The sequence below is a fragment of the Oncorhynchus mykiss genome, chromosome 10 (genome assembly GCF_013265735.2).
Source record: "Oncorhynchus mykiss isolate Arlee chromosome 10, USDA_OmykA_1.1, whole genome shotgun sequence".
NCBI lineage: Eukaryota > Metazoa > Chordata > Actinopteri > Salmoniformes > Salmonidae > Oncorhynchus > Oncorhynchus mykiss.
In genome coordinates, this window is record NC_048574.1 from 42,222,198 (window position 1) to 42,247,476 (window position 25,279).

The 25,279-nt window shown below is 41.7% G+C and overlaps 1 protein-coding gene across 31 annotated transcripts in view; it reads left to right on the forward strand.

Annotated features, from left to right (window-relative positions):
* LOC110533900 (protocadherin gamma-C5) overlaps nucleotides 1–25,279 on the forward strand; it is a 140,403-nt gene that overhangs the window by 56,584 nt on the left and 58,540 nt on the right. Inside the window, exon 1 of one of the 31 annotated variants that reach the window (XM_036990311.1) lies at nucleotides 980–3,569. The exons of 19 other annotated variants lie outside the window; for them this stretch is intronic. In XM_036990311.1, the coding sequence (XP_036846206.1) occupies nucleotides 1,164–3,569 (2,406 nt within the window). In that variant the 5' untranslated portion in view covers nucleotides 980–1,163. Of the gene's footprint in view, nucleotides 1–979; nucleotides 3,570–4,656; nucleotides 7,216–7,537; nucleotides 11,216–11,257; nucleotides 14,780–25,279 lie in introns of those variants that run through there. 11 more of the 31 variants (XM_036990330.1, XM_036990343.1, XM_036990308.1 and 8 more) reach the window with 11 other exon arrangements.

Here is a 25,279-nt window from a genome sequence, read left to right on the forward strand (position 1 = left end):
GGCCCGACGCTATGTTATAATTGCAAGTTGTATATTAAAGTTAGCTAAACAGCATTAGTATGCTCTTCTAGTGTGAGAGAGTAAGGCGCAACATGAAGTCATCTGAAGGGTATGCAGCTACAGTTCTTGTATTGTTTTTAATGTATTTATAATTTGCTCACGCATTTTGATACCACTTCCACTGACATATTATCAATTTATAATACTGAATATTATGAAAGTGGCATATTATCCTACAGATATAGAATCTTAATATGTTTGATGCAGCAATGGGAAATATTCATTATTATGTGGGTTATAACTAATGGACATTTTTGTAGGTGAAAATCAAGTCTGAAATGTTAAAGTGGAAATTACAAACTTCAAACGCCCTTTTAAGCCTCAAATACACTACACGTTTTACATCCCTGCATTGGTGATCAAATTAAGATCCTACATCTCTATAGCTGTACCCGAGTTTTTCTGCTTCTGCTAAATTTAAGTTGGTCAATTATTTTAATATATTCCACTTCACTGTTCATTCTACTGTAGCCTGCAGGGCTTAAATGAATATACTCAAACGCTGAAAATACAAATCACATCGCCTTCCAATTCTGATGAAGCTACGCTAGCACTGTTTCAGCACCACATCGATAGACAGCGCAACTGAGATGCCTGTTTCTCAGTGAAACAGGCAACGCTGCAAGAGCTCTTCTCCACCTATACGACTTTGAAACAGGTTTCCGCCAATACTTAAATGAACCTATATTTATTTTGGATGCTCTGTTTGAAACTGAAAAATAACATTTACCGGATTGCATGCTACTTCTGCGCATTCACATTCACACTTTATATGGCAAAAGGCTACCCTGAATGTCTTGGTGGCTTATGGATTTAAGAGGTTAATTTGAATGCAATTGATTGTAGTTTTCATTGACATACTCTAAGTGTCGCTGTTCACTATATATTGGCCGATAGGCACATCTCTCCCCCAGTCCACGCATAGAAAAGGAGGAGATAGAGGCCTACTTTGGTCAGTGTGACAAACCATCGTCTCGATTAGACAGAGGCTTATTGTGTATCGTCGGCTATTCCACACCTTAACGGAGCAAATGTTTCATTTTGAGGGCTGAACAATATCTTTACCACGATTTTTAGTTGGACTACTTGTGTAATTTGAGAAGATGGAGTACATCGGATTATCATTGTCTGTTTCGACGTTCCGTTTGGTTTTCCTCGTCTTCATGGTGCGACAGAGCCATGGAGATATGAGCTATTCTATTCCAGAGGAGATGAAACGCGGATCTGTGATCGGGAATATAGCCAAGGACCTCGGTCTGGATGCGAGAAGATTTTCATCTCGCAAGGCTCGTTTGGATATGGATGGTAGTCGTCAAGGTTACTGTGACATTAATGTGAATACCGGAGATTTAATTGTGGCTGAAACAATAGACAGGGAGGAGCTGTGTGGACCGAAGGTTTCTTGTTCTTTAAAATACGAGCTTGTGCTGGAAAAACCTCTGGAATTACATCGTATTAATGTGCAAGTCCAAGATATAAATGATAACTCCCCAACATTTTCTAACACACAAATGAATTTAGAAATCCGTGAGTCTGCGGTGAGAGGAACACGTTTCCTTCTCAGCGAAGCTCATGACGCGGATATAGGACATAATGCAGTTCAAAAATATTCACTCGAAAAAAACGACTATTTTGTTTTAGGTGTTCATACAAACCCAGATGGTGGGAAATACGGTGAGTTAGTTGTAGAGAAGGAATTAGATCGAGAACAACAGCAGGAGGTGACATTGTTACTTACTGCGGTTGATGGTGGGACTCCACAGAGATCTGGTACTGTAGTTATACACGTCACTGTGTTGGATGCTAACGACAATATTCCAGTGTTTACTCAGAACGTCTATAAGGTCAGCCTACCTGAGAATTCTCCATTAGGTACCGTAGTAAGTACAGTGACTGCTATTGATGCAGACGAGGGACCTAATGGCGATGTGACCTATGAACTCGGTCGTATAAGTAACAAAGCAGGGAAGCTGTTTTTGATTAACAAGACAAGCGGAGAAATAAAAGTGATCGGCCCTATTGATTTCGAAGAGGAAACATATTATGAAATGAGCGTGCAGGCAAAAGATGGTTTAGGGTCAGCCTCAAATTGTAAGGTTATTATAGAAATCACAGATGTGAATGATAATGCACCAATAATATTGATCAAATCTCTAAGCAATCCCATCCCAGAGGACGTGTTACCTGGTACAGAGGTGGGCATCATTAATGTACAGGATAAAGACTGGGAGGGAAATAAACAAGTCCGCTGCTCCATTCAACAAAATGTTCCTTTCAAACTAAACCCTTCTATTAAAAACTATTATTCTCTGGTCACAACAGCAGAACTAGACCGTGAGATAATATCAGAATATAACATTACTATCACTGCCACTGACGAGGGGTCTCCACCTTTATCCTCTTCAAAGACTTTTAATGTGTCTGTGTCAGATGTGAATGACAACCCACCTGTGTTTGAAGAACAATCCTACAGCGCATACATGACTGAAAATAACAAGCCTGGCTCCTCTATGTGTTCTGTTACTGCCAGAGACCCAGACTGGAGACAGAACGGCACTGTGGTCTATTCTCTATTGCCTAGTGGTGTCAATGGTGTTCCGGTGTCCTCATTTGTATCAATTAATGGAGACACGGGGGTGATCCATGCTGTGAGAGCATTTGATTATGAGCAGTTCAGGAACTTCAAAGTCCACGTTGTAGCCAGAGACAATGGTTCTCCTCCACTCAGCAGTAACGTGACAGTGAATGTCTTCATAACAGATGAGAATGATAACTCTCCCCAGATATTATACCCTGCACCAGCAGGGAACTCCTTGATGACTGAGATGGTCCCCAAAGCTGCTCTGGCGGGGTCCCTGGTTTCCAAGGTGATAGCTGTGGATACTGACTCTGGACAAAACGCATGGCTTTCATATCAGATGATCAAATCAACTGATCCTGGACTTTTCACTATTGGTCTCCACAGCGGAGAGATCAGGGCACAGCGGGACATTGCTGAATCTGACAGTATGAAGCAGAACCTTGTTATATCAGTGAAAGATAACGGACAGCCCTCTCTCTCTACAACCTGTAATGTATATTTACTCATATCAGATAACTTGGCTGAAGTTCCAGAACTGAAAGACATGACTTATGAGGATAGTTCCAAACTAACTTCCTATTTGATCATTGGTCTGGTCTCTGTCTCCACCTTTTTCCTGACTTTCATTATTCTCATTCTGGCGGTGAGGTTCTGCCGCAGTAGAAAGCCTAGAATGTTGTTTGATGGAGCAGTCGCCATTCCCAGCGCGTATTTCCCTCCCAACTATGCAGAGGTGGATGGGGCTGGAACTCTGCGCAGTTCTTACAATTATGACGCATACCTGACAACGGGCTCACGCACCAGTGACTTCAAGTTTGTCAGATCTTACAATGACAGCACGCTGCCTGCTGATGAGACATTGAGGAAGAGTCAAATTGAGGTTTTGGGAGAAAGTGTATTCACTCCTGACGTCGTGGGGAATACTGAGGTGAGATTAGAATCCTATTTTTAGTATTGATTGAACTTTTATGTTAACACATGTATTGAGATTAACAGAAGTCTGTCATGTTTGAATGTGATCACTGTGTTGTTGGCTTATCAGACGTTGCGACGTTTTTAAATTCACTGAATTCAGAAGGCGCCACTGGTAATGTGTGAGAATCAACAGGCTACATCCCTTCTAGTTTTTTTTGCGAGGGATTAAACGATCAATTTACTCAAGTGTTTTATGCCAGAGCATGGTGTCATATTTACAGACATATTTGCTGTCTTTCTAATGCAGGATACACGTTTAAAAGATTGAAGTGCTCCGTTTTTTATTTATTTTAAACGCAGAATAGACTACTGTGTCAACTATTTGAAGTGCTCCGTCTGTAATTACATAAGCCTATGCTAGGTCAAATAGCTTGCTGCTATATTACGTGAACATATTTCTGACGTTTATTGGATAGCAATTTGCAGCACTAAATTATTAACCACTTAGGCACAATCTATCATTCAGAAGCAAGTGAGGAAAATTAAATGAAATGTCAATGTTGTTTAGGATAACATGATGTTATGTTAGTTAGGCCTATATTTTAACATTTCTAAAATCGCATTAACGAAAAGCAGTTGTCAATTATCAAGCATTTGGTAATTTATATTTTAAAATGCACCCAAAATATAATATATACATTGCATATTATTCAATGACAGAAAAGGTTACCCTCATCTCGGATACTCTATTGCCAAATCCTTAAAGTATGGTCGCTGTTCAGTTCTGAAACATTACCGACGCTATAGCGCACGTATCTTTTGCGCCAACCACGGAGAGTTAAGGCTCAAACCAAAATGGTGTTGTCTGATGGACATCTGGTGATTTGTTCTGGCTGACTTGCAGGCATGGCCAGTTTGGCAACATTTAAGTAGCATATTTTTACAGTAAGATATTGGAAATATCTTGTTCAATTTATATTCAGTAACTTTGTGGTGTTACTGCAGTTTTTGTGAAAATACTCAATGTGTCGCTGTTCACCTTCTCTGGGTGAATGCACACTTGTGTCCCCACCCAGTAGATTAACATATACAGGGAGGAGACTTGTTTCGGCAGTGTGGAAAAAACAAAGCATTGACTAGTTTCAACATATCCTTGCTTGGAGAGAATATTGGAACTTGGACTACATTTTTTTTAATGGATAACGAATTCTGTAAATCAACATCTTAAGGAAAGGACCGCTCCCACGTTGATGATGATGGATACAAGATTATCGGTCTCTGCCTTCGTTCTCTCCTCGGTTTTCTTTCTTGTTCTCCCTCGTAACACGTATGGAGACATGGGCTACTCTGCTCCCGAGGAAGCGAAGCGTGGATTTGTCATTGGAAATATAGCCAAAGATCTCGGGCTGGATGCGAAGAGATTCTCTGATCGCAAAGCTCGGTTGGATATGGATGGCATCAGTCAACGTTATTGTGACATCAACCTCGCGGCTGGCAACCTTATTGTGACGGAAAGAATAGATAGAGAGGAGCTGTGTGGTTCGAAGCTTACGTGTGCATTAAAATATGAGCTTGTGCTTGAAAACCCTCTGGAGCTGCATCGTATTACTGTGCAAATTCAAGACGTAAATGACAATTCACCTCGTTTCCCCAATGAACGCATGAATCTAGAAATAAGGGAATCGGCTGACAAAGGGGAGCGTTTTCCCTTAGACGAAGCTCATGATTCGGACATAGGATTAAACACCGTGCAAAGCTATACGCTCGACAGGAATGAACATTTTGTTTTGGCCGTTCATGCAAATAGTGATGGTGGGAAATACAGTGAGTTAGTGTTAGAAAAAGAGCTAGATCGAGAAAAGCAAGAGGAGGTGACGTTGTTACTTACTGCTGTTGATGGCGGGACTCCGCAGAGATCTGGTACTGTAGTTATACACGTCACTGTGTTGGATGCTAACGATAATAAACCATTGTTTAGCCAGGACGTTTATAGAGTCAGTTTGACAGAAAATTCCCCTGTAGATTATGTAGTGGTAACTGTCAGCGCCACCGACGCAGATAAGGGTGCAAATGGGGAAGTGACGTATGACTTCAGTAGTATATCTGCAAAAGCATCGACGGTGTTTTCTATAGACAAAGGGACTGGTGTAATCAGAGTCGTCGGACCTGTGGACTTTGAGGAGAGGACAGATTATGAAATGCGCGTCCAAGCCAAAGATGGGTCAGGTTTAGCTTCTAACACAAAAGTAATCATAGATATAACCGATATAAATGATAATGCACCAGCGATATTCATTAAATCACTGAGCAATCTCATCCCCGAGAACGTGTTACCTGGAACAGAGGTGGGCATCATCAATGTACAGGATAAAGATTCAGAGGGAAATAGACAAGTCCGCTGCTCCATTCAACAAAATGTTCCTTTCAAATTAAACCCCTCAATCAAAAACTATTATTCTTTGGTAACAACTAGTGAATTAGACCGAGAGAAAATATCAGATTATAACATAACTATCACTGCCACTGACGAGGGGTCTCCACCTTTATCCTCCTCAACGAAGATTCATGTATCTGTGTCAGACGTGAATGACAATCCTCCTGCGTTTGAAGAACAATCCTACAGTTCCTATGTGACTGAAAATAACAAGCCGGGCTCCTCTATGTGTTCTCTTACTGCCAGAGACCCCGACTGGAGACAGAACGGCACAGTGGTGTATTCTCTATTGCCTAGTGATGTGAACGGTGTTCCGGTGTCCTCATTTCTATCCATTAACGGAGAGACGGGGGTGATCCATGCTGTAAAATCATTTGATTATGAGCAGTTTAGGAGCTTCAAAGTCCACGTTGTAGCCAGAGACAATGGTTCTCCTCCACTCAGCAGTAACGTGACAGTGAGTGTCTTCATAACAGATGAGAATGATAACTCTCCCCAGATATTATACCCTGCTCCAGCAGGGAACTCCTTGATGACTGAGATGGTCCCCAAAGCTGCTCTGGCGGGGTCCCTGGTTTCCAAGGTGATAGCTGTGGATGCTGACTCTGGACAAAACGCGTGGCTTTCATATCACATCGTGAAATCGACTGATCCGGGACTTTTCACTATTGCTCTCCACAGTGGAGAGATCAGGGCACAGCGGGACATTTCTGAATCTGACAGTATGAAGCAGAACCTTGTTATATCAGTGAAAGATAACGGACAGCCCTCTCTCTCTACAACCTGTGATGTATATTTACTCATATCAGATAACTTGGCTGAAGTTCCAGAACTGAAAGACATGACTTATGAGAATAGTTCCAAACTAACTTCCTATTTGATCATTGGTCTGGTCTCTGTCTCCACCTTTTTCCTGACTTTCATTATTCTCATCCTGGCCGTGAAGTTCTGCCGCAGTAGAAAGCCTAGAATGTTGTTTGATGGAGCAGTCGCCATTCCCAGCGCGTATTTCCCTCCCAACTATGCAGAGGTGGATGGAGCTGGAACTCTGCGCAGTTCTTACAATTATGACGCATACCTGACAACGGGCTCACGCACCAGCGACTTCAAGTTTGTGAGATCTTACAATGACAGCACCCTGCCTGCTGATCTTACACTTAAGAGGAGTCAAATCGAGGGTTTGGGAGAAAGTATAGTCAATCTAAACAACGTGGGGAATACTGAGGTGAGATTATAAACCTTATTTGGGTATTGATTTACCATTTATTTTATGAAACAACTATATATATATATATATATATATATTTAAATATATATATATTTCACCTTTATTTAACCAGGTAGGCCAGTTGAGAACAAGTTCTCATTTACAACTGGGACCTGGCCAAGATAAAGCAAAGCAGTGTGACAAAAACAACAACACAGAGTTACACATGGAGTAAACGTACAGTCAACAACACAATAGACAAATCAATGTACGGTGTGTGCAAATGTAGAAGAGTAGTGAGGTATGGCAATAAATAGGCCATGGAGGCGAAATAATTACAATTTAGCATTAACACTGGAGTGATAGATGTGCAGATGATGATGTGCAAGTAGAGATACTGGGGTACAAAAGAGCAAGAGTGTAAGTAATAATATGGGAATGATCGTGACCACAAGTTTGTCAGATATTTCAATTTGGTCGCTGTGCTGGCTCATCAGACACGGCAACGTTTTTAAATGGACTGAATTTAGGAGTTTCCACTGTTATAATGTGCTTTCCAAAACATACGGATTTTGGTCAGGGTTTAATCAATTTCAAACAATTTTACTCACGTATCTGATTCCCGGGCAGGGTGCCATACCTGCGGACTTCTTTGATTAAGTTGTAATAGGACACATGCTTACAATTACACCTTTGAAGTGCTTCTTCGTTTGTCATTTAAACGCAGGACACAGGTTTACCTTTTAACTCTTTGAAGTGTTCTGTCTCTGTAAAAAGACTGGCTTGGTCTAAGGCTGCTGCCATAAGACAACAGGTTCGCCGTTTGTTGGATAGCAATTTGCAGCAGCACATTTTATTCTCCCACCCATTCGTTTGGTATGAGAGATAAAGTAAATGGGCTATTGCGTCGGCCCTGTTTCAGCACTGGACAGCGACCAGACATTGAGAATCTGGCAATGGAGTCTCCAGGATGTTCATTGTTGTGGGTGATTTTTTAAATATAAATTACCAAAGCCTTGATAATAAATAACTGTTTTTCAATAATGTGATTTGAGAAGTTTTAAAATATAGGCCTAAATCATATAACCTATTCTTACATCCTAAACTACCGTGACATTTTAATTTGTTTTCCTCAGTTGCTTCTGAATTATAGATAGATATTGTCTGGGGGTTAAATAAGACAACGGGAAAAAATAAATCGACTGATTCAACACTGGTGACTTGTTCTATCTATAAACTGCACTGTTGGCATGCATGTATGGCAATATTTAACTATAGCACATTTTACAATAAGATATTGAATGAATCTTGCTCAATGTACTGTATATTCAGTAACTTTGTAGTGTTACTGCAGTTTTTGTGAAAATACTCAATGTGTCGCTGTTCACCTTCTCTGGGTGAATGCATGATTGTGTCCCCACCCAGCAGATTACCATATACAGGGAGGAGACTTGTTTCTGCAGTGGGGAAAAACGTCGCATTGACTGGTATCAACATATATCGTTGCTTGGACAGAATTTGGATTGTAACCTTGGATACATATTTTGTGGCATAACGAATTTGGTAAATCACCATCTTAAGGATAGGAGTATCAAACGTTCCAACGTTGATGATGGTGGTCAAAATATTTTTGCTCTCTGCCGTCAAACTCTGCTCGGTTTTCTTTCTTGTTCTCCCTCACACCACGCATGGAGACATGAGCTATTCTTCACCCGAGGAAGCTAAGCGTGGATTTATCATTGGAAATATAGCCAAGGATCTCGGACTGGATGCGAAGAGATTATCTGATCGCAAAGCTCGGTTGGATATGGATGATAACAGTAAACGATATTGTGACATTGAACTCGCTGCGGGCAACCTTATTGTGACGGATAGAATAGATAGAGAGGAGCTGTGTGGTTCGAAGCTTACGTGTGCACTAAAATATGAACTTGTGGTTGAAAACCCTCTCGAGCTTCATCGTATCACTGTGCAAATTCAAGACGTAAACGACAACTCTCCTAGATTTCCTAATGAGCGCATGAATCTAGAAATTACAGAATCGGCTGATAAAGGTCGACGTTTTCCCTTAGACGAAGCGCATGATGCAGACATAGGATTAAACGCAGTGCAAAGCTATATACTCGAGAGGAATGACTATTTTGTTTTGGCCGTTCATACAAATAGAGATGGTGGGAAATACAGTGAGTTAGTGTTAGAAAAAGAGCTGGATCGAGAAAAGCAAGAGGAGGTGACGTTGTTACTTACTGCTGTTGATGGTGGGACTCCGCAGAGATCTGGTACTGTAGTTATACACGTCACTGTGTTGGATGCTAACGATAATATCCCAGTATTTAGCCAGGACGTTTATAGAGTCAGTCTGACAGAAAATCCCCCTTTACATTCTGTAGTGGTAACTGTCAGCGCCACTGATGCAGATAAGGGTGCAAATGGGGAAGTGACGTATGACTTCAGAAGTATATCTGATAAAGCATCATCAATTTTTTCTATAGACAAAGGGACTGGTGTAATCAGAGTCGTTGGACCTGTGGACTTTGAGGAGAGGAAAGATTATGAAATGCGCGTCCAAGCCAAAGATGGGTCAGGTTTAGCTTCTAACACAAAAGTAATCATTGATATAACCGATATAAATGACAATGCACCATTAATATTGATCAAATCACTTAGCAATCCCATCCCTGAGAACGTGTTAGCTGGAACAGAGGTGGGGATTATTAATGTACAGGATAAAGATTCAGAGGGAAATAGACAGGTCCGCTGCTCCATTCAACAAAATGTTCCTTTCAAACTAAACCCCTCAATCAAAAACTACTATTCTTTGGTAACAACTAGTGAACTAGACCGTGAGATAATATCAGATTATAACATAACTATCACCGCCACTGACGAGGGGTCTCCACCTTTATCCTCCTCAACGACGATTCATGTATCTGTGTCAGACGTGAATGACAATCCTCCTATGTTTGAAGAACAATCTTACAGCGCCTATGTGACTGAAAATAACAATCCGGGCTCCTCTATGTGTTCTCTTACTGCCAGAGACCCAGACTGGAGACAGAACGGTACAGTGGTCTATTCTCTATTGCCCAGTGAGATTAATGGTGTTCCGGTGTCCTCATTTTTATCCATCAACGGAGACACGGGAGTGATCCACGCAGTGAGAGCATTTGATTATGAGCAGTTTAGGAGCTTCAAAGTCCACGTTGTAGCCAGAGACAATGGTTCTCCTCCACTCAGCAGTAACGTGACTGTGAGTGTCTTCATAACAGATGAGAATGATAACTCTCCCCAGATATTATACCCTGCTCCAGCAGGGAACTCCTTGATGACTGAGATGGTCCCCAAAGCTGCTCTGGCGGGGTCCCTGGTTTCCAAGGTGATAGCTGTGGATGCTGACTCTGGACAAAACGCGTGGCTTTCATATCACATCGTGAAATCGACTGATCCGGGACTTTTCACTATTGCTCTCCACAGTGGAGAGATCCGGGCACATCGGGACATTTCTGAATCTGACAGAATGAAGCAGAACCTTGTTATATCAGTGAACGATAATGGACAGCCCTCTCTCTCTACAACCTGTGATGTATATTTACTCATATCAGATAACTTGGCTGAAGTTCCAGAACTGAAAGACATGACTTATGAGGATAGTTCCAAATTGACTTCCTATTTGATCATTGGTCTGGTCTCTGTTTCCACCTTTTTCCTGACTTTCATTATTCTCATCCTGGCCGTGAGGTTCTGCCGCAGTAGAAAGCCCAGAATGTTGTTTGATGGAGCAGTCGCCATTCCCAGCGCGTATCTCCCTCCCAACTATGCAGAGATGGATGCAGCTGGAACTCTGCGCAGTTCTTACAATTATGACGCATACCTGACAACGGACTCACGCACTAGTGATTTCAAGTTTGTCAGATCTTACAATGACAGCACACTGCCTGCTGATGTTACACTGAAGAAACCAGTTGAGCCTTTTGGCGAAAGTATAATTACTCTGAACAATGCAGAAAATTGTGATGAGGTAAGATAACAGTGTGCTGATATCATTTATCGAGTTGTCATATTTAAATGTGAGTTCGGTGTGCTCGGCGTAGCCTATTTAATTCGATACATGTCAATTGTTTTAGTTTGTTTACTTTGTGCCATCGTTAGTTTTGCTCCTCGCTCTAATAAGAACTATGTCCATGACAAATCAGTGTCGCACTCCTAAATCATTTCTGAACATAGTGAAACTTGAATGGGTAGCCAAAGGCTCTAAATATTTGCCAACAGTGGCTTTCTTTCATTCTTTTCTGTGGTGTCTACACAACATTTAAGAGATCGTATGGCAGCCGTTCGCCCTTTCGAGGTCTTTGGGTTTCAGCACCACTATTGTGGATAGCGATCACCATTCTGCAGGCTTCTGCAATGGAATGACTAAAGCTATCTGTAGTTAAACTTTTTTTCTGGTCTTGTGTTTTTCTAAGGCACATCATCATGGATTTTTACCGTTTGAAATCATTATTTCATTAGATGTGTATTTATTTTGCATATCATTCAAGGTGTAATGTAGTTTTTCTTAAAAAAAAAAAAAACGAATCTTATTCAGTTTTAAAACCAGAGCATACAGACGTTTATAAAATAAGGATTCACTTAAGACCATACAGTGAATATAGATTTGATTTAGTATCACGTTTGTTTGCTTCAGCACCCTGCTGCTGTTTTTGGAATTTTTCGTGATATTTACCAACTTCTCTAAAAATCTTCTATAGTCCTATAGCGGATCTAATGATAGCAGGCTACCTCTCACTTTGATCGTTCACTATAATATAAAGCTTATGAAGTGTAGGCTATCGATTGTTTCTTCAATTGTCAAACATTGAGAAATGGGTTTCTAAGCTCCCTGCGCCCCAACTCCACACCTTTTTTGGGACGTTTTTTGCAGTTGTTGTCAGTAAATGCAGTGTTGAATGAAATACTCAGTGTGTCGCTATATACCAACCTTGAACTAATATATGTACCTCTCCTCCCACAACTGTAATATTCAAAAGCAAGAAAACACCCAACTGCGTCACATAACATCGTAGGAGAATCTGGATGTATGCCATGCTTATTTTCTCTTCGTTTAGCCAACCGTTTGAATAATTATCCATCACGAACAACTGGTCTATTCTGTGAATTATCTCTGTCTTCCAGGCATATGTCGAAGATGGGACACAACGGTTTCTCGCTCTCAATACTCTGTGTGACACTGCTTTCTCTGTCCAAACTGCACCCTAGTTATGGAGATATAAACTACTCTATTCCGGAGGAGCTGAAACGTGGATCTTTGATCGGAAATATAGCCAAGGATCTGGGGCTGGATGCTAAGAGAATGTCGGCTCGTGACGCTAGGTTAGACTTGGACGGCAGCAGTCGACGCTACTGTGATATCAACGCTAACTCGGCGGATTTGATTGTCGCTGAAACAATAGACAGAGAAGAGCTGTGCGGCCCAAGGGGTTCATGCGCTTTGAAATACGAGCTGGTGCTTGAAAATCCTTTAGAGTTGCACCGTGTTATTGTTCAAATCCAGGATATAAATGATAATTCACCTCGATTTCCAAGTGAACGCATACAATTAGAGATAGTAGAGTCGGCTGTGAAAGGGCAACGCTTTCCCTTAAACGAAGCCCATGACGCAGACATTGGATTAAATGCAGTTCAAAGCTATACGCTGGAGAGGAATGACCATTTTGTTTTGGCTGTTCATACAAATAGAGACGGTGGGAAATATGGCGAGTTAGTTTTGGAGAAGGAATTAGATCGAGAACAACAGCAAGAGGTGACATTGTTACTTACTGCGGTTGATGGTGGGACTCCGCAGAGATCTGGTACTGTAGTTATACACGTTACTGTGTTGGATGCTAATGATAATATTCCAGTGTTTAGTCAGGACGCCTATAAGGTCAGTCTACCAGAAAATTCTCCTTTGGATACCGTAGTAGCTACAGTTAGTGCCACGGATCCTGACGAGGGACACAATGGGGAAGTGAGCTACGATTTCAGTCGAATATCTGATAAAGCAGCGAGGCTATTTTCCGTTGAAAAGAAGACTGGAAAAATTAAAGTCATTGGACCAATAGATTTTGAAGCAGAAACATATTATGAAATGCGTATCCAGGCGCAAGACGGATCGGGGTTGGTTTCCAACACAAAAGTAATTGTCGAAATCACAGATGTAAATGACAATGTACCTGTGATATTCCTAAAATCTTTAAAAAATCCCATCCCTGAGAACGTGTTAACTGGCACAGAGGTGGGCATCATCAATGTACAGGATAAAGACTCGGAGGGAAATAAACAGGTCCACGTCTCCATTCAACAAAATGTTCCTTTCAAACTAAACCCCTCAATCAAAAACTACTATTCTCTGGTAACAACTAGTGAACTAGACCGAGAGATAATATCAGATTATAACATAACTATCACTGCCACTGACGAGGGGTCTCCACCTTTATCCTCCTCAAAAACGATTAATTTATCTGTGTCAGACGTGAATGACAACCCACCAGTGTTTGTAGAACAATCCTATAGCACCTATGTGACTGAAAATAACACGCCTGGCTCCTCTATGTGTTCTGTTACTGCCAGAGACCCAGACTGGAGACAGAACGGCACAGTGGTCTATTCTCTATTGCCCAGTGAGATGAATGGTGTTCCGGTGTCCTCATTTCTATCCATTAACGGAGACACGGGGGTGATCCACGCAGTGAGAGCATTTGATTATGAACAGTTCAGGAACTTCAAAGTCCACGTTGTAGCCAGAGACAATGGTTCTCCTCCACTCAGCAGTAACGTGACAGTGAGTATCTTCATAACAGATGAGAATGATAACTCTCCCCAGATATTATACCCTGCTCCAGCAGGGAACTCCTTGATGACTGAGATGGTCCCCAAAGCTGCTCTGGCGGGGTCACTGGTTTCCAAGGTTATCGCAGTGGATGCTGACTCTGGACAGAACGCGTGGCTTTCATATCACATCGTGAAATCGACTGATCTGGGACTTTTCACTGTTGGTCTCCACAGTGGAGAGATCAGGGCCCAGCGGGACATTTCTGAATCTGACAATATGAAGCAGAACCTTGTTATATCAGTGAAAGATAACGGACAGCCCTCTCTCTCTACAACCTGTGATGTATATTTGCTCATATCAGATAACTTGGCTGAAGTTCCAGAACTGAAAGACATGACTTATGAAGATCGTTCCAAATTAACTTCCTATTTGATCATTGCACTGGTCTCGGTCTCCACCTTTTTCCTGACTTTCATTATTCTCATCCTGGCCGTGAGGTTCTGCCGCAGTAGAAAGCCTAGAATGTTGTTTGATGGAGCAGTCGCCATTCCCAGCGCGTATTTCCCTCCCAACTATGCAGAGGTGGATGGAGCTGGAACTCTGCGTAGTTCTTACAATTATGACGCATACCTGACAACGGGCTCACGCACCAGTGACTTCAAGTTTGTCAGATCTTACAATGACAGCACCCTGCCTGCTGATTTAACACTAAGGAAGAGCCCAGATGAAACCAGTGAAGCTATTGAGAGTGGATCAAAATATTCAACTATGGTAATGTAACATTTTTCAAATTAAAAGTGTCGTTCTGGGGTCGAGCAGTGGTGGGATGAGGGAGAGAAGACGTTTATATTTGTTTGGTCTCCTTGCTTACTGTGTGTGATGATCCGTACTAGAACTCCTTCATCCCAGCCAGTTGGCTGGTGGTGGTGTAGGGGAAGTCAAAGTTCACTGAAAATAGTATAGAAACATATTTAATTCCCCTTGACCTTGGCTGTTTGCTTCATTTGACCTCTGAAGCGACACCTGGGTTAGTCATCCTGGAATTCCATCTCACCTGTTTTCACACTTACCTTGTATTAGAAGAGGTTCAAGACTCATTCTGGAGATGGACAGAATTCTTTCAAATTTAGATTGTTTTAACCGTTGTTGAATGCATATCAGGCAGGAGTAATTGTCAAACATCTGCCTGAGTATTTGTTCTGCCGTGAAAACATAAGAAACTTTATCAAGTAAGCTAACTGTGGAATACATCTTTAATATCTAACTGTGAATGCCAGTTATTTTTCAGGAAAATCTTGCTGGTGATATTTGTGTACATTTCTATTGTCTTTGACAACCGAGGGCAAGCTTATCTACTCTGGTCTCCAGCAGAGTCACCCAGAATTGAACGTTTCGCCCAGATGCGAAAATGGCTATTTGAAGGTCACCCCAGGGTCATAATGGCACCATTCAAGTACGTAATGAAGAATGTTCCAGCCAAGAAAGGCTATTTGTCACTCAAAACCAGCCTCTGTGTTAAGTGAGCACAGAGAAAGTGACACTAGTGGCACAAACCTACAGCTTTTAGGCCCATGGAGAGAATGAACGAGAGTATGAATACATGCATTTTGTTACTTCATAGCAGCTTTATTACCATCAGTAATGATGTAGCTGCTTTAAGTGTTCGGAAAGTGGAGATGTCCATAAAATGCTTAACACCATTCTGCAATGGGTCATTCTTCTTGTAAGCGTGTGAAATTAAAAGCAAATGGGACACAGCATTTAAACCTGTTATGTTTTTCACACTTTTCTTTCATTTGTTTCTTGTTTTTTCACGCTCTCCCATTGGACCATTACTTGGGCTCTGAAGGTAAGATATGTTTTTTTCTTCTTCTCTACTTGTAGACAGAGACACAAATGAAGGTCTCCCACGGTATTGTTTGGCTCGTACAGTCACAAGGGTTGACATGGAGGCCTACACGATGTGGCTGACAGATACACTACTTCAGACACTTTACACTGACTTACGTCATTCAACAATGCACGTAGATGCTAAGTCTAGTATTCTCGATGCTGCCAGCTCTCACAGTCTCACGTCAGAATTAGACGTTCATCCATGTTTCTCAAACGTCAGTACTGACTTGTATCACGGTTGATCTGGCTGGGTATTCAATCATTTTCAGGTTGATTGAATACATGCCTTACTGGGTAACTCTTTTCATGATTAACTGTCTGTCAGCAGTTCCCTCTCTTTCATTGTCCATTGACTATCTCAAGCACACTGCTGACACAGTAATATACGACCCAGTAATAACACTAACAGACCTTACCCTTTGCACACATCTTAGCAGTACATGACATTCCTCGCCATAAACACACAAAACAGTGTATTGAGGAGACAGCCCAGTAGTGGCCCACAAAGCAAAATCACTCACACACAGCCTACCAGTAACACAAAGTGTACTGCCCGCTGAACTTCACACAGCTCAGCACTACAGACAAACATACACACACACACTGCAGCGAGACTACTCTGCTCAGCACTGGCAAACAATTCTAAAGTAGGTTCTAAAGTAGGTCAGGAGAATTATGTATGTAGCTCCTCAGCCCTCCGTATCTACTCAAAGATATCTCTTATTCATTTAATTCTTCTTCATCTGAACGGAAGGCCTATCTCTTTCTGTGTGTATAACTAAATAACCCATTGGTCTATGATATATGACAATGTATATCATCTATATTTTATATACAAAACTGGTAATGGAATTTCAGTTGTGATATTGGAAGAGGTGCATCATGTCTGCCATGATTGTGATTGTGATGTATAGACAAGCCTCCGTAGGTATCAATGTCCTTGGGACTTAAAGGAATGGACAGGGGCATAGCTGTGGGGTGTTGGGTGTGCAACTCTGCAGCAGGATGTGTGTAGATTTTTTGGGGGGCACATGTGGAGCTTGTGTTTTGGATATAGGGCTTCATGCTTCACTGCTTTGACACACTGTCTGACTCATCCTGTGATGACCTCTGACCTTGGTCTGTGGGAGGAGTCCTGTTGGCCTCTCAGTTTCACCCCCAGTTACATGGAAATAAAGGGGATGAAATGGTGGATAAAACATTACCTACAGCTGTTCTGATTTTTGAGACTTGGGGTAAATATTTTTGTAATGTGCATGATGCAGTCAGGGTTAAACACATGTTGCCATATCGATTTGCTGGTTTTGCTGGTGATCATCTTTTTATCATTTGTATTTGGTGACACAGTTGCAGCATGCACCATTTTCATTATGAAATAGTTTTTGTATTTCATGGCCTAAAAGAAGATCTAGTTTAGTTGGTTTGATAGTCTGCCTTTCAATTTGCAACTGGTGCTCTCCATGGTGCTGAAATACCAAACGTGCTACATTCAAGGAGCTGTTTGTGTCTTTGGCTTTTACGGCGTCATTGTAAGTGCTCCAAATATTTTTTATTTTTTTGGAAGACAGTATTGTGACAAGTGTTTGCTGACAACAGAAAAAGATACATGACCTGATTCATTTTCAAGTATTCAAAATGACACTAGTGACAATTGGCCAATTGTTGATACTGATCTCGACTGATCTATAATTGTTTTGCTTGTGATATTAATTATGATAGTAATAGTAAGTCTCCCTCTAATATAATGTATTACTGTAGTATTTCTTCACCCACACCCCGTGTCCATAACCTTTTTAGAGCTGTCATCACAATAATATTCCAACTGCTGATGTGGTTATATAATGCACCAGTCTTTGTTTAGCTCTGTGTGTAGCAGTACTAACATGATGTCAGTCTGTGCTCTGGACTCTGGGTGCTGCTGTTGAACAGGAAGACGAGTTATAAGCCTCAAATGCTGTGAATCTCCCATCTGAGTAATTCATACGAGCCAAAAACAACAGTTGGGGCAGATTTCTAGAATCAAACTCAAATGAAAACCGACACAGATTATTTAAAAGGACTCCGGGGGGAGTTGTGCATGATATATTTAGCTTTTTTCTCAATGTTTAAGAGCAGGCAATATTGAACGCCATAATGGTATGGATGATTGGGCTCCCGAGTGGTGCAGCGGTCTAAGGCACTGCATCTCAGTGCTAGAGGTGTCACTACAGACCCTGGTTTGATTCCTGGCTGTATCACAACCGGACGTTATTGGGAGTCCCATAGGGCGGCGCACAATTGGCCCAGCGTTGTCCGGGTTAGGGTTTGTCCGGGGTAGGCTAAAGTTGTAAATAAGAATTTGTTCTTAAATGACTTGCCTAGTTAAATAAAAAAAATAGCTAATTGTGTGTGTGGCCTCTTTAAGTGATAATGTCCGAGAAGCTGGTGTTTGGAAGATAAGATATAGCCCCGACACAAATGTAGGGTTGCTACCATGGCCGGCTGTTCATTCTATCGGTTCAGTTGCTAGAGACGTGACCCAGTCGTCCAGTCTTTTTGTTCTGTATCTATGGACTCGACCCAGTCGATCGTTCTAAATGTTAAATTGCCATACTGGCTGGCAACGTTCTTATCCCTTGCTTGCTAGCTAGCCAACTAACATACAGTCAGGTCAAACAATGCAGCCAGAATAACAACAAAGTAGCTGCATTTGCATTTGTTTAAGCTGTTTTCTGATGATATTTATTTAGTACATCCATAACAATGAACTAATGAAGCGTGATTTCACCTGGCATTGAAAATGTGCTAGCCAACAACACAGCTAACACAATCACTTCGAATAGAAGCTGGAAATACTAGCAAACTAGTTGCACTTTGTTTCGTTGTCCCTTTTTTTAAATTGATATTTCTTTGTATATAATCCATACAAATTATGCTGATTCAGGATTTTGACTGGCTGAGAAAAGCTGCCTGTCTGTCTCATCCTGACTCCCGACACGTTCATTACTATGTGAAAGCTGGAGATCGAATTTCATTATTGAAACAATGCTACAAATGTCGGAGAGACAGACAGCAATGTTTATGCAAATCTCTGCTGTTGAAAACCAAATGCTAGTCTAAAAGAAATGTGAGATAATGTCGCCATGCTTTTTATAGTAGATATCAAGTTTATAAATTGCCTGGCTGGGTTTATGAGAAAGTGGATTGCGCAGTCAGATGGAACAGAGTAAATAGGCATTTTAAAGTCATAGATTTAGCCAGTGGTAAGTTATGGAATAGACACGGGCTGGAATGTGGTTTTAAACAATCAAGATTAGACCCACCCGTTATATAATTAAGCAATAAGGCCCGAGGGGCTGTGGTATATGGCCAATATACCACAGCTAAGGGCTGTTCTTAGGCACAATGCATCGCAGAGTGCCTGGATACAGCCCTTAGCGGTGGTACATTGGCCATATATCCCAAACCCCTGAGATAACTTATTGCTATTACAAACTGGTTACCAACATAATTAGAGCTGTAAAATAAATGTTTTGTCAACCCGTCGTTTGCGGTCTGATGTACCACAACTGTCACCCAATCAGCATTCAGGATTCGAACCACCCAGTTTATAATAGAAAACAACTCCCCAGGTGTGTCAATTAGTTGGGTCTCGCTAAAGATGAAGACTGGGGTCAGAACGCCAGGATCTCCTATTACTTGGAAGACTCGCAGGTCATCTTTGATTAGTAGGTGATAGTGTGAAGATTTTAAGGGTAATGGTAAAAAGGGCTAACAATGGGGTGAGCAGGTTGCTATGAGCCAAGGTTGCCAAGAGCCACAGATTTCTCCTTAGTTTTCTTAAAAGGTTCCATGTGCCACAGGAAGACATGGTGAGCATTTCCACCCCACCCTGGAGTATGCCGCTCCTGTTTGGCACAGCTCACTAACCCAGGCCCAGTCTGATGACCTGGATCTATTCCGAAGAGAGCATGCTGCACCGTCCTGGGTAGATAGTCCAGTTGTACAGAGGCACTTCAGACCCTGTCCCTACCCTGGCTTCATTAAACACGGCCTCAAATCAGTACTATCTTCAGAGTCAGACTCCTAAAATCTAAATTCAAAGACTAGCTACTCACTGATCGAATCACGGCGACAGCCAGGAATACCCGTAGCCAAAACAAACTGACTTTACCAAAGTCTAGAACTGAACGGCACATGTCACAAATCATATATTTCTTCTCACTGATTAGTGAGTCGCTTTAGATAGCAGGACATTATTGCTATCTTTTTTCTTTTTTTTTTTACTATTTTTTTAAATAAATTTATGTTTGTTGCTCTTATACATTAATGTGAGTTTATAGGCACGGATATCGACTCTGTCACTCGAGAAGGCTTTTGTGGCACAGTCGATGGCGAGCTGGGCTTGGCGCTAGAATATTGAGGTTTCGAGCCGTGCTCCCTGCTTATCTCATTACATTGGTGTCAGAAGTGATCGGACCTCGCATCCACGACCGTGCATGTGCTTGGCGGGTGAGCGCGTTCCTGTAAGACGTAAGACGGCGTCTTGTGAGGTCTAGCTCGAGGACGCGCTCTTTGAATGGAAGGAGCTGTGTAGCGACCGTGGTTTATAGGCTTAACGCGGATACTCCAGCATGCTTTTGTGGCACAGTCGATGGTGCGCTGGGCTTTGGGCCAGAAGTTTGAGGGTTCGAGCCGCGTCACCTGCCTGTTTTATTGCAATATGTTAAATGCTCATGGAGTTCCGTTGGTATTGACTACTATATGAGTGTAATAAATAAAACCTGAAATAAAAATAAGATAACGATTAACTCTAAAACATTCATTATGTATGCAGTGAGATCGTTTGCTTATGAACAAATCAAAACTTTTGAATTTCAGGCTCTCCTCCACTTTAATGTAACGTAACTTTGAAGTGAATAATTAATAAAGATTAGAACGACAACGGTCCTCAGGTGCTCTACCCAGTAACGACTAGTAGATCTCTGGTGGCTGAAATGGTGCGTCGTTGAGCAGATATGGGCTATCTTCTCTAAAGTGGCAGTTGACGTGGACTCTGGACAGAATGCATGGCTCTAATATAAACTGCAGGGGATGCAGAATGCGTTAGACAGGGCGCTGTTTGAATTGGGTCTACAAAATGGAGAAATAAGAACTATACGGCATGTCATTGATAAAGATGCCGTGAAACACAAGTTCGCTGTTGTAGTGGAGGACAACGGGCAGCCATCTCGATCAGCTATAGTCAACGTGATCGTGGTGGGTTCGGACAGCTTCCTGAAGTGCTTTCATAATTCACTGACTTTATACGCAAGACAAGGATTACAACGATAAACTGACTTTTTATCTAGTTTTGGCCTTGGCTGTTGTGTCCTTCCTTTTCATCTCGTGTGTAGTGGATATAATATCAGTGAGGATCTACAGATAGAGACAGTCACGCATCAGGTACCAGTCTAGTCTCCCACTTATTCCCTGATATCCACCCGGTTACGCAGACGCCGGACTCTGACAGGGACTCTGCAACACGTGTACAACTATGAGGTGTGTATCTCGACTGACTCAAAAAAGAGTGGCTGGAAATTTGCCAGACCTTTTAGTCAGAACGTGTAAATAATGAACCCGAGCTCTATGGAGACTTTACAGCGTGCACAAATAGATAAACTTCCTATATTGACCAGATTCCCCTGAACAGGTGAGATAATGTCTGCCCAATGTCTGCCCAATGCTGGTTGATGATTTTACAATTTCATTTGTTTTGTTTAAACTTAGATTCTGTCTTTGACGTCCTATGACGTTCTCATATGATCCTATGACGTTTACGGGCTAAATCACGTCATTTGCTAATCATTAATTTACTAATCTTATTCAAAGAGTGCTCTCAGTCCTGTGTTCATTTCAGCACCTCCGCTCATGGACAGCAACAATGTCAGACAGACTTGTGCTGTTATCGGGCATAAAAGTTATGTTAACCAACACAGAACGATAATGTATATTTGAGTAATTTATCTATTTTTTTGTATTTTTAACGTTTGATTTATATTAACTTTTAACTTGTTTTGGATTAAGGGTAGTTCTGACCGAGGGTGACAACATATGTAGTAGCCTAATGTGCATCTCTCTTAATCTTGTTTTACATTAGCGTGTTTTTGAACATGCAGACCATACAATTAAAATAATTCATAATCTGCCGTCATTCTGTAGCCTACAGTATGGTGTGGATATTTCGGAGTTGTGATTTCTGATAAGAAGCTTTTGTCAGAAACAGGTTTCTCTACACATGTAATAACTCCCCTATGCTCTCAGTGCCGCTGTTGACCGATACAATAGTAGACCTGCAAGAGAGTAATGTTGACCCTGCCTATTTTGTGGATGATATTAGAGTCGCAGTGACATGTACGCAAACACTATTGCTTTGGGAGTGTGAGAACATTGTCTCTGACGGATGTCATTGGAATAACAGCCCTATCTTGATTTTCTCATTTGCCTACATATAGGCCTACACCTTGTCGGATTTTAACAATTGAAGTTGTGCAACGTAAAGAAATGTATTTTCTTTGTTTTCGTGGCACAGGGGGATCCGCCATTTGGAAATGGCAACTGTATCTTCTCCTCTCAGTCTGGTTTCACCGGTATGTGGACGGCCAGGTCCGCTATTCTATTCCAGAGGAGATGACGAAGGGTTCATTCGTGGGGAATATCATTCAGGACCTAGGGCTGGAAGTTAAAAGACTGAAATCAGGTCGAGCGCGTATTTTTTCAGAAGATAGCCGTGAGTATATCGGTCTCAATGCGGACAAAGGGACTCTGCTTGTGAAAGACAGGATTGATAGAGAGGAGCTGTGCGCCCAAGTGGCTCCATGTTCGTTACATTTCCAGATAATTCTTGAAAATCCCGTTGAACTTCACCGTATTGACGTGGAGATATTAGATATAAACGACAATTCTCCAGTATTTCCAAGTAAAGAAATTCGATTACAGATTAGTGAGGGGTCTCTGTCTGGTACCCGTTTTCCGCTAGAGAATGCTATGGATCCTGACGTCGAAATTAATTCCATTCAAACATATTCCCTTCTCCCGAGTGATCATTTCACTCTGAAGCAACATTCGCACTCTGATGGCAGTAAATATTTAGAAATGGTACTTCAAACGATGCTGGACAGGGAAACAAATGAGCAACATATTTTAGTGTTAACTGCTGTGGATGGAGGTAATCCTCAGAAGTCGGGCACGGTCAAAATATATATACAAGTATTGGATATAAATGATAATGCACCCGTATTTAGCTCTGTACTTTATAAATCCTCTTTATCCGAAGATACGCCTAAAGGGACTGTGATTTTGAGAGTCAGTGCTACCGATTCAGATAAAGGGACAAATGGAGAGGTTGTGTATTCTTTTTCCCATTCCACTGTTAGCGCGTCCGATCTTTTTACTGTTGATCCTCTTACCGGGGAAATCAAAGTTAACGGTAAATTAGATTTCGAGACTAACAAACAACATAAAATAAGTGTGCAAGCAATGGATCGGGGTTCTCTTACAGATTCGTGTAAAGTACAGCTCGATATTTTGGACATCAATGACAATGACCCTGTAATTACATTAATAACTTTTTCTAACCCAATACCTGAAGACGCATCACCAGAGACAGTTATAGCAATGCTGAACATTAAAGATTTAGACTCTGGTAGAAATGGACACATCAAATGTTCCGTAAACTCGGATTTACCTTTTCGTATTAAGTCATCCTCTTCCAACATCTACAGTTTGGTCACAGATCAGATGTTGGACCGTGAAATGGTTTCCGAGTACAATATTACAATAACAGCGGTGGATGAGGGGTTTCCTCCGCGTTCTACCAACAAGACTCTGACATTGAGAATATCGGATGTGAATGATAATGCTCCAGTATTTGAGAGGCACTCATACTCTGCTTATGTGAGGGAGAACAACTCTCCCGGTGTATCCATATTTTCACTAACAGCCAGTGATAAGGACACCGGCAACAACGCACGTATTTCTTATTTTATAGATGATTCCCATAAAGATGGACTTTCAGCATCCCCATTTATATCTGTGAATTCAGAAAGTGGCGTGATCCACGCAGTGCGTGCTTTTGATTATGAACAAATCAAAGAATTTAAGATCTGCATTAAAGTGCAAGATGGCGGCTCACCGCCTCTGAGCACCAATGTGACTTTAACTGTTTTCATACAAGACCAGAACGACAACGCGCCTCAGGTTCTCTACCCAGTACAAACTGGTGGCTCTCTGGTGGCTGAAATGGTGCCTCGTTCAGCAGATGTGGGCTATCTTGTCACTAAAGTGGTGGCTGTTGATGTGGACTCCGGACAGAATGCTTGGCTCTCATATAAACTGCAGAAAGCGACAGACAGGGCGCTGTTTGAAGTGGGCCTACAGAATGGAGAAATAAGAACCATACGCCAGGTCATTGATAAAGATGCTGTGAAACAAAAGCTCACTGTTGTAGTGGAGGACAACGGACAGCCCTCTCGATCAGCTACAGTCAATGTGAACGTGGCGGTGGCGGACAGCTTCCCGGAAGTCCTTTCAGAACTCACTGACTTTACGCAAGACAAAGAATACAACAATAACCTGACATTTTATTTAATTTTGGCACTTGCTGTGGTTTCACTACTTTTTATTTTTTCTATTATTTCTATAATTTCGGTCAAACTCTACCGGTGGAAACAGAATAAGTTATTCTATAAATCTGCAGCAAACCTCCCCGTTATCCCATATTACCCGCCCGTTTACCCAGACGGAACCATGGAAACCCTACAGCGTGTGTACAACTATGAGGTGTGTGGAACCACTGACTCTAGGATGAGTGATGTGAAGTTTGCTAGGCCTTGTAGCCAGAACACACTGGTGGATGTGAGTCGCATGGGGACAATGCAGAGAGAAAAGAGGGAGCAGGAGGATGGTAATGGAGAGGTGAGAAGGCATATTGAAATCAATCGTACCTCTTTTTTTTATAGGCTATCTGGGATGTTGATGCATCGCGCTCGCTCTCTCTCCCCTCTCTGCGTTAATTTCTGCGCAGGCATGTGAATGTGTGTTTTCCAATGCATCTTAGTGTAATGTCTCTGCTTCAGCTATATTCATGTATCACATTCTTATGCAGTATGTATGCTATGATAATATGGAGGAGAATTTTGCAATACGAAATGTGTAACTGTTTTATGTCAATCATTTGTTCGGTGTTTTGAAGTTTGACACATTTTCTTTAGTAATGTAGTACTTTGTTTGAACCCTGAGTGCCGCTGTTGATCGCATGTAATATTTAGCACACTCACACTATGGTTCCTACTATAATAATGCGCTGAGCAACGCCCAGAGAGCACATTAAACTGGAGACCCAGTTGATAGAATAAGGGC